Below are 10,212 nucleotides of genomic sequence, written 5' to 3' on the forward strand. Positions count from 1 at the left end.
ATATATATATGGAATTTAGAAAGATGGTAATGATAACCCTGTATGCGAGATAGCAAAAGAGACACAGATGTATAGAACAGTCTTTTGGACTCTGTGGGAGAGGGAGAGGGTGGGATGATCTGAGAGAATAGCATTGAAACATGTATATTATCATATGTGAAACAGATCGCCAGTCCAGGTTCAATGCATGAGACAGGGTGCTCAGGGCTGGTGCACTGGGATGACCCATAGGGATGGGATGGGGAGGGAGGGGGGAGGGGGATTCAGGATGGGGAACACATGTAAACCCACGGCTGATTCATGTCAATGTATGGCAAAAACCACTACAATACTGTAAAGTAATTAGACTCCAATTAAAATAAATAAATAAATAAAAATATTTATTTGGCTGCACCAGGTCTTAGCTGCAACACAAAGGATCTTTGGTTGCAACATGCGGGATCCAGTTCCCTGACCAGGGATCGAACCCAGGTCCCCTACATTGAGAACATGGAGTCTTAGCCATTGGACCCCCAGGGAAGTTCCTCACTTTCCTCTTTTGAACTAACAATGCCTCATCTTGGCCTTTGGCCTCTATTTTGTATTCACTATTTTGTCCTGGTGATGGAGTCTCTGCAGTCCTGGCCCTACTTAGCCAATCAATCAGTCCTCCCTTTACCCACCTGGCCAGTGCCACCTGCTATTCAAGGGCTAGACTTATTCAGAATCCAATCCCTCCTTCTGTAACATAATCAGACCAGAAAGTTCATCTAACATGCTTTCAGGCCTGCAAAAACTCATCTTGGGATCTGGCTGGCAGACCACTGCTTGCCCTGTGCCTTCTTCAACTGGGTACATTTCTCTCAGTAAACCCAGACTCTCTCAATCTTGCTTCCCCACTCTGCTTGCCAAGTCCCTTTATCTTCTGTTCCTTTGTTTTTCTTTCTTTCTTCTTCTTTTTTATTCTTTTCCCAGGCTTTAGGTCTCTCTTGGCTCATGCTGGCATCGCTCTGCCTGACAGCAATACTCAGGAATAAAAAGGTGTCTGAGCCCTTTCTGTTGACTAATGCCACCTTTGTGTTGGTGCTAGATTTGTTTTGGAGGCAGATGTCCGGGAAGGCTGGACAGTAGGTGCGGTCTTGCTGAGCACACCAGAGGCAGAGGCAAGAAGGCAGCCCTGTCATTTTCCCAACAGCCCCCTTAAATCTGTGAGTGACAGGGACAGGAGCTTAGAGACGCTTCAGGTCTCAGATTAAATCAGCGCAGAGGTGGAAGTGAGCACAGAGCCCTCAGCCTGGAAGCGGTCCAGAGAGCTGCGTGGAACAGACTTGCAGCCTCCACCAGGGCTGTCACACGGTGGACGCTTGGCATTTACTGGAAAGTTGAATTAGACTTTCCTGTGGGTTTTTTTTTTTTTTTTTAATCCTGTGAAGGAGTTACACAGTGAATTCCTTGTGGAGGATTAATCATCTTCTCTCTTGCCTATAACAGAGGCTGTTTCTCAGGTCCTGCCCCTGGTTTCGTTTGTCCCAAGGATTTCATTTGGAAGGCGGGACATTCTCTCCCTACCAACCCTCCCCACCCCACCCCCCCCAACCGGAGCCTGCCGTCGGGACCAATGAAAAGCAAGTACCTCATCCACTGGTGGTGACTAAGAACTCAGAGTATTTAAGAGGTTGCAGGAATGGGCTGAGAACAGTTTTTGCTTTCTCCCGCAGACGGGGCACGCTCTCATCTGATCAGGGCCATCACCGAGCCAAGCCGCGGAGTAAAGGGAGTGGGGACATAAACTCCACCACCATGTGCTACGGGAGATGCGCGCGATGCATCGGACATTCACTGGTGTGGCTCGCCACCCTCTGCATCGTCGCTAATATTCTGCTTTACTTTCCTAATGGGGAAACCAAGTATGCTTCTGATAACCATCTCAGCCGCTTCGTGTGGTTCTTCTCCGGTATCCTGGGAGGGGGCTTGCTGGTAAGTCGTTCAGAAATCATTACAGCCTTGAAAAAAATTTCTTTCCTGTTAGATGAGATGTTTTCATGGAAAGTTTTCTATAAGGCATGTTTCCAAATCCAGGATTTTTGTTCATTCTTATTTTGAAAACTTATCAAGGAACGTTGAGATAGGTATAGGGTATTCATTTTACTAGAGGTTGGTTTACAAAATCCCCATTTCAACTACCTTTTTGCTAAATTCTCTTACTTTACAGCTAGAAACAGAGACTAGCTTTTCAATCAGATTTGAGAACCTCTAGAGTTTCTAGTCGTGGAGCCGGTACTCATTTCACATCCGCTCTGGGAAACGGGGAGGAGTCCGATAGTTCTCTGTCTAAATCAACAGAGTTTTGGATACAAATTCTTTGCTGTTTGTTCTCAAGCATCTGTGACAGGGAAAAATAACGAATTGTGAGAGCACTGCTATTTAGAAAGGACTATACATTTTCTCCTTTATGTAAGCCTCGGGTGTGGCGTTTAGGGAAAATCCTTCAGTTAGCAGCAAATCACGGTCTGAAGCTAATAGTGGAATGTGTTGTTTTTTCCAAGGTTTGTTTTTAAGTGAAGTGAGAGGAATTTGCCTGCCAACCTGGATGCTGAAAGTATTAGCTTCGACCGTAGCCTGGAAAGAATGTGGGCAAACTTGGGTTTGCCACTTTGAAATGCTGGGATTGAGAATTTTGAAGAGAAGTTTTATGGAACTGCTAATACCATACAGAATATTTTTCTTAGTCGAGTAAAGGATATTTAAACTTAATACACTAACTCTGGTATGGCAAATCTGCTTGGAATTTAAGCATTACTATCATGCTAACATAATCACTTGTTTTTTTTTTCTCCCACTAGTTCTCAGGTCAGTTTTTGTCTTGTTTTGTTTCATTGAGGTATAGTTAATTTCATAATCATTTGTCTTTAATACAATACCTTGCTTCTTTTGATCTTGAACTCAAAGGGTTTCAAGCTCATTTTAAGAGCTTTATTGTGACATTACAACCATGCGATGATGTCTTCAATGAAGCAGTGTGCCTTTACTATACTGAGTTTTCCTCTCTCTTGTTTATAAAAAAATTTTTTAGTTATTCTTTTAAAGTTTTGTTGTTATCTTCCATGCAATATTTTCAAAACAGTTTGCATCTGGAACTATGTTATGAACTCATGGAATTAACACATTTATGGGTTATTATTTTACCCCTCCCATGCTATATCCTGACCCTACCTAACGTGACACACTACATAAAAAAAATCAGATATTACACTTTGAAGGTTTTTCTCTTCTCAGAGTTTATGTTCTCTGAGATATTTGGTCAACCTAACTCAAAGACGTTCAGCAATATCAGAAAGAAGAATGTTTTACCAAAAGAAGCTTAGATTGACTGACCCTTATGGACTTGGGGAAGATCAATGATTTCAATTTGCATTCAATCTGATTTCAATCTGCTTTCTAACCAGATGTTCCTGCCAGCATTCATCTTCATTGGGCTGGACCAGGAAGACTGCTGTGGGTGCTGTGGCCATGAAAACTGTGGCAAAAGATGCGCGGTAGGTCTTCCCTCTCTGGTGGGGAAATGGTCCCTAAGGGGTGATGTGATGTTCGGTGCCTCACTTCTGGTGGTCCTCCCTTCCCTAGATGCTGTCTTCTATACTGGCTGCACTCATTGGAATCGGAGGCTCTGGCTACTGTGTCACTGTGGCTGCGCTGGCCTTAGAGGAAGGACCAAGGTGCATGGATGCCAGTGGCCAGTGGAACTATACCTTTGCCAACACAGAGGGAGAGTAAGTGATTGTACCCAATAAGGCTGCACATTCTTATCCACCACGTGTGTATAGTGGTAAACCCACCAGATTAGAAAGGCATCAACCATTCGCTCATCCATCCTCTTGCCAGGTTTATTCTCACTGACTGGGGGACAATTCAGGCAATGGGTATCAGAGGATGGATTCCCAGTCTCTGACCCAGAGAAGCTTTTTAATGGATTCACTGGCTCAGTCCTCTTGATGACATGTGAGGGGACTTCCACTATTGCTCCTCTTTTACAGATGAGGGTATGGAGACCCAGGGAGATCAAGTAACTTATCTAAAGTCACATTGCTAAGATGTGACAGTCAGGATTTGAACCCAGGCAGCCTAGCTATAGAGTCTGTGCTTGTATAGTGTGTATACTATACCAGAGCAATTGTCTGATTCTACTATTTTAGAAGAAAATCTTATGGAATCCTTATAAAGCACCAGTGAAAGCCATATGCATTTAACCAAAGCCCAGGGTCAATCATACTACCAACACACACACACTCACGTATAACATAGCAATTATGTATAATATACCCTTTATTCAAAGTGGTCAGGCTGTATAAGACAGATCTTATTCATGACTTTAACATTGGGAAAATCCAAGTGGCTCCACTGTTTTATGCTGTACTGTATTACTTATCTATTATTGAGAAAAGGACAGAAATAGCTGAAAGAAACTGATGTGCTGCTGCTGCTAAGTCACTTCAGTTGTGTCCGACTCTGTGCGACCCCATAGAGGGCAGCCCACCAGGCTCCCCCGTCCCTGGGATTCTCCAGGCAAGAACACTGGAGTGGGTTGCCATTTCCTTCTCCAATGCATGAAAGTGAAAAGTGAAAGGGAAGTCGCTCAGTCGTGTCCGACTCCCAGTGACCCCATGGACTGCAGCCTACTAGGCTCCCCCATCCATGGGATCCTCCAGGCAAGAGTACTGGAGTGGGGTGCCATTGCCTTCTCCAGAAACTGATGTACATAATGATAAATGAATGACATACTGAATTTTGAAAGATTTAGTCATGGGATTCATGAGTGAAAATAATATGAATCATGAATTTGAATTGCTCATATACTTTCAGGAATGTTTGTCTTTCATGAATTATGTGGCATGGAGTGATATCTTAAGATCATGAATATGGAATTAGATCTATCCTGAGTTCAATTCCAATGGCAACCCACTCCAGTACTCTTGCCTGGAAAATCCCACGGACGGAGGAGCCTGGTAGGCTTCAGTCCATGGGGTCTCAAAGAGTGGGACACGACTGAGCGACTTCACTTTCACTTTTCACTTTCATGCATTGGAGAAGGAAATGGCAACCCACTCCAGTGTTCTTGCCTGGAGAATCCCAGGGATGGCAGAGCGTGGTGGACTGCGGTCTATGGGGTTGCACAGAGTCAGACATGGCTGAAGCGACTTAGCAGCAGCAACAGCAGAGTTCAATTCCAGCTCTGTATTTACTGTCTCAGTAACTAGGAAAAGGTGAACTGAGCTCTCTGCATCTCAGTTATTTTATCTGTAAAATAAAACCAATGGCAGTTGTTAGGAAGATTAATAAGTTACTATATGTAAAATATTTGTCACAAAAGCTGACAGAATGAGCACTGCTGTCTTACTACAGCTTGCAATGGGTTCAGCCCAATGATAGCTTCTGAAGGAAAACAGTGCTCACTGGAATTTGAAATTTTGGTGTTTAAAATTGTTGTTAATCATGATTTCTCAGATCATATTTTTCATGCTTTGTACTGAATATACTGAATGTACCAGTAGAAACTGGTTACTCCTGTATTCAAAAACATGTGATCTACCACACAAACCCACCTCTAAAAAAACATTATGATTCATCCAAGGAGAGGTGATTCATCAGCTATAAACTTATAGGAAAGTTTGTAGCTGATTATTCTATCTCCCCTCTCATGGATCCAATCAACTTCTGCAAGAAACCTCCCGTTTCTATGTTATTCCTCATTTCTACTTCTTCAGAGATTTCAGTATGGGAAATAACAAGCCAGTGGTTAGTTGCTTAATAGCCAAGTAGAACCAAAGAACTTTTTTTCCATTGTGTCTTGAAATTATGGATTTTTGTTAAATACAGGGCCAGAAGAACAGAATTTTTTCCATAATCAATCATAATTCCATCAATCAAATTGAATTTCTGATTGGCTCCATTAACCATTCCAAAATGAGGTCTCTAATCCCCAGTCCCTTTGTTCTGTTGTGGCAGGAAGACAGTACAAGGAAAGAATTATTCCAGATCTCTGAATGGAATTAAGTCAATCCTAGATTTTCCCATATGATTGAATCCTATTCTATTAAGAATATGTATATTCAGATAATGACTCCAGTATGGTTTGCTGAGGCTTCCCTGGTGGCTGAGTGGTAAAGAATTTGCCTACAATGCAGGAGATGTGGGTTCAATCCCCTGGAGAAGAAAATGGCAACCCACTCCAGTATTCTTGCCGGGAGAATCCCATGGACAGAGGAGCCTGGCAGGCTATAGTCTATGGGGTTGAAAAAAAGTTGGATATGACTTAGCGACTAAACAACAACAGCAGATGGTTAGCGAACATTTCACAAAATGACTTCAGATTGCTATTTGTCATTCAGTTCCTTTTCCATTGTGTAGAATACTTACTATGGGCCAGATACTGGTCTAGGGGTTGAATAGACGATCATGAATAGCTCTAGTTCCTACCTTCATGGAGCTCAGACTTGTGGACTAGATACATAAGCAACTCTTCTCCTTTGCCCAAGTTACGTGTCCTTTGTCTGTGACCCTTTGACACTTAGTTTACCTGACCAAGCTATTGATTGTGTTGAGATTGCCTATCATTTCTTCTCCTAAGAAATGTTTTTCCAGGACAGAGTTCAGGCTATTCTATCCCTAGACTTGTCTAGATGTCTAACTCACACTGAGTGCTCAACAATCTTTGCTGAATTTTCTATTAATTATTGCAACAAGATCTGGGCTAAATTCCTTATTCTGCAGAAAGACTTGGATTGGAAGCATCTGATATAAGGCATTGAATTAATCTTTTTTTTTTTCTAAATGAAAAAACATGGCATGAGAAGTATGTTTATGAGACATCCCATTGGTGTGGCTGTGTGTCAGAAGTTTCTGTTTTTATCCACAGTTACCTTCTGGATAGCTCCACATGGTCCCAATGCGTCGAACCCAAGCATATAGTGGAATGGAATGTCTCTCTGTTTTCGATCCTCTTGGCACTTGGTGGGATTGAATTCATCTTGTGTCTCATTCAAGTAATAAACGGAATGCTTGGAGGTATCTGTGGTCATTGTTCCTCTCGCCAACAGGTAAGAACCTGTGTAAAAATGCACCATTGTTTTCATCCTAGAGACAAGAAGACAAAAATTAAACCCTGCTGAACCTACTAATGTTTATTCCATTTTTGTGGAAAAGCATTTACAGCAGTGGGTTTTTTTTTTTAACTTTTTATTTTATACTGGGGTAGAGCCAATTAACAGTGTTGTGATGGTTTCAGGTTGACAGCAAAGGGACTCAGTCATACATATACATGTATCTCTTCTCCTCCAGACTCCCTTCCCACCTAGGTTGCCATATAACACTGAGCAGACTTCCTTGTGCTATACAGTAGAATCTTGTTGGTTATCCATTTTAAACATAACAGTATGTACGTATTGACCCCAAACTCCCTAACTATCCCTTCCCCCTTTTGCTCTCAATGGTAAGCTCCTTTGAGAGTCACAGTTACTGGGTTATCTTGGTTCTTTGTAGTTGGCTCTGTGTAAATAAGACAATGTCACCTATAGACAAGGTGCTTCTTCAGGATATAACCCACTACCCCTTTCGCTATCCCTGCTCAGACTGCAGGGACACAAAAGAAATGTTCTCTCTCTGTCTGCTCTCACATTCCCAACTAGTATACACAAGTAACTGCTATCACCCATTGCCCTAGGCATCATGTTAAACCCCTATTCCAGAAGAGCCTATGATGCAGAGATTAAGCAATATTTCTAAGATCACCTAGTCAGGAAGCAACAGGCTTCAAATGCCACGGCTCCTGCTCTTAACCTGTATGCAGGGCTTGCTGTTCTGTTGAGTTTTCTACAGTTCCTTCCTAATAAGGAGTCACAAAAATACCCAAATAGCTAAGCATAGAGAATCACTAGTAGCCTTTGAATAACAGCTTATTAAAAACCTTTCACTGTGAAAGAAAACCAGGAAGCGCTTGTTTCCTGGGGATGTGATTTGGAAAAGAAATATGCATTTGTTAGTAGTGGGGAAAGTTTTTGTTTCTATATTTTCCTAAAAAAACATATATTACCGAACTGATAGAAGTCCAGCTTTGGTCAAATTTGGGGGGAAGGGAGGGTTGTTTTATGTCTTGTTCTGTAAAGCAGGATTAGGAAAACTGAAACTTAATTTGTATTTTCCTAACCACTTACTTCTCTGGTTCAAGGTTTCCTAACTTTCTTTGAAAGTAAGACAAAGCCTAATAAAAAATGAAAACCCCATGGCTATCATGAAAAGCTTTGCTCTAAATAGATGGAAACTTTCTATAATTTTTGAGGGGAAGTTAAAATAAAAATCTAGATGTCCTTATCAGGCAAATACAGCAAGATTAATAATTGCTTTGGGAGCCTGCCAAATTTCCGAGAAAACAGCAGAGTGGAAAACTTTCAATATGGAATTGTTTCCAGGCAATTCGGTTGGGCAGAGGCAAAGAAGGCTCTTGGGATTACTATAATATAACCTATCTTTAGCCTTGAGTTTCCTACAAGGCAAGAGTATAAACTGGGTGAGACCCCATTGTACTTCAGCACTGGTGCATTTTGGGGACAGGTATCCACCTGCCAAAGCAGGATCCCTGGCTCAGGAAGATCCTCTGGAGAAGGAAATGGTAACCCCTCTGCTTTTCTTGCCTGGAGAATCCCATGGACAGAGGAGCCTGGCTGGAGTCAAACACGACATAGTGATTAAACAACAATATAATTGTCAATGACTAAAATTGCTACAGTGGTTTGGCAGAATGACACTCTTTTCTGGGTTAAGGGAGCCAAGAGTCCTACTGGGTTTCCCAGTCACTATAGGGGTGGCTTCTTCCCAGACACTGCAGGTCAGATCTGTTATGTTTGTTTACAAGACAAAAGACAGTTTCGAAGAGCAAGATTTTCAGTATAGATTGGTCAACTCTGTATGTAGCGTTTAATTCAAAAGTTGCCCACATTGGGTTGGCACCAATGTAAAACTCCCATGACATTATCTCTTAAATCCTTGAGGTTAAAAACCCACCCTGAACATATAAAAGCCAACCAGGCCTTGAAAGCTGCATTTTCCACGGCTTCTTTCTTCAGCTTTCACTTGGGAAGGACAACGGTCCGGTTTGTTTAGGAAACATTTTATGAGCATTGTCTAAGCTCTCTTTGTTGTTGGCCCAACCCCTGCTGAAGCTGAGATTGGTCTGCTTTGTTTGCTTAAAACAGATTTAAAGCACCGAAATGTCATCATTGTTTGTTTAGCCTGATCAGAACCTGATACTTATTTCATTTTCTTTACAGCAATATGACTGCTAGAAGAATTACCCCAAGACAAACCCAAAATCTTCCTCTGTGTCACTGTAATTTATATATTTTACTTGTATTAATTTGTAAAACTTTATACTAGTGTATCATACACTACGTGTTCTACTTTTATAAGTGTGTATAAAGACTGGCATCTTCTCCGGATATTGGTGTTTGAACTTAGCAGAGAAATTCTGTTTTTTTGTAAGAGTAAGAAAATAAACCACACTCTGGAGTTAATTTAACAGACTGACAGTGTCCAGCCTACCTGAGATAAACTCTGGCTGAAATCATGTTTTTGAGAAACATTACAATGATAAATATCACATTCCAGTTACTATTCTATATATTTATATGTGCATGTGTTTATTAAATGAAAGATTTCTAGTTGCCTTTTTAAAGACCATTAAAGAGAAAATCCAACAACCTGAAAAGATATATTTTTTCACTGTTTATATGGTGTTTCCCATTTGTATGCAAACCTCTAACAAGGGGCCTTTTGAACTGATTCATGTTATGAAACAGATATGTAATTCCCCAGCTTGGGGGTTGGGGGGCAGATTGAGAATACTTGAATCTAAATGAATGAGTCAAAATAGGCAAAGCAGTGAGTTATAACAAGGACTACCAAATCCTGAATTTTTCTGACACGTGGAAAACTTTTTGGCCTTCAAAGACAAGACTGGGGATCATGGACATAAAAAGAGAAAGGCCTGGACAAGAAGAAAGATGGGAAATGGAATAAAGCAGTTGATCATCATGGAAATATGGGGATGGAGGGGCGGGAGGACCATGAGGAAATACCCCCAGATTTACTTGTTTCGATACAGCAAATAAAGTATTCACTACCATTTTGTTGTTTGGTTTCATTGTCCTTTGTTTCATGTTCCTCCTTTTTTCTTCCTGTTTT

At 41.4% G+C, this 10,212-nt stretch overlaps 1 protein-coding gene across 1 annotated transcript; it reads left to right on the forward strand.

Moving 5' to 3' along the window:
- Positions 1-1,652: 1,652 nt before the first annotated feature.
- Positions 1,653-10,153, forward strand: TM4SF1 (transmembrane 4 L six family member 1). Its single transcript, XM_010858112.1, has 5 exons — positions 1,653-1,956; positions 3,426-3,515; positions 3,604-3,749; positions 6,893-7,073; positions 9,300-10,153. Exons 1-5 carry the CDS (start codon positions 1,780-1,782, stop codon positions 9,312-9,314), a joined length of 609 nt encoding a protein of 202 aa, XP_010856414.1. The 5' UTR covers positions 1,653-1,779; the 3' UTR covers positions 9,315-10,153.
- The last annotated feature ends 59 nt before the right edge of the window (positions 10,154-10,212 follow it).

This window comes from Bison bison, unplaced genomic scaffold (assembly GCF_000754665.1).
Source record: "Bison bison bison isolate TAMUID 2011002044 unplaced genomic scaffold, Bison_UMD1.0 scf7180017864384, whole genome shotgun sequence".
NCBI lineage: Eukaryota > Metazoa > Chordata > Mammalia > Artiodactyla > Bovidae > Bison > Bison bison.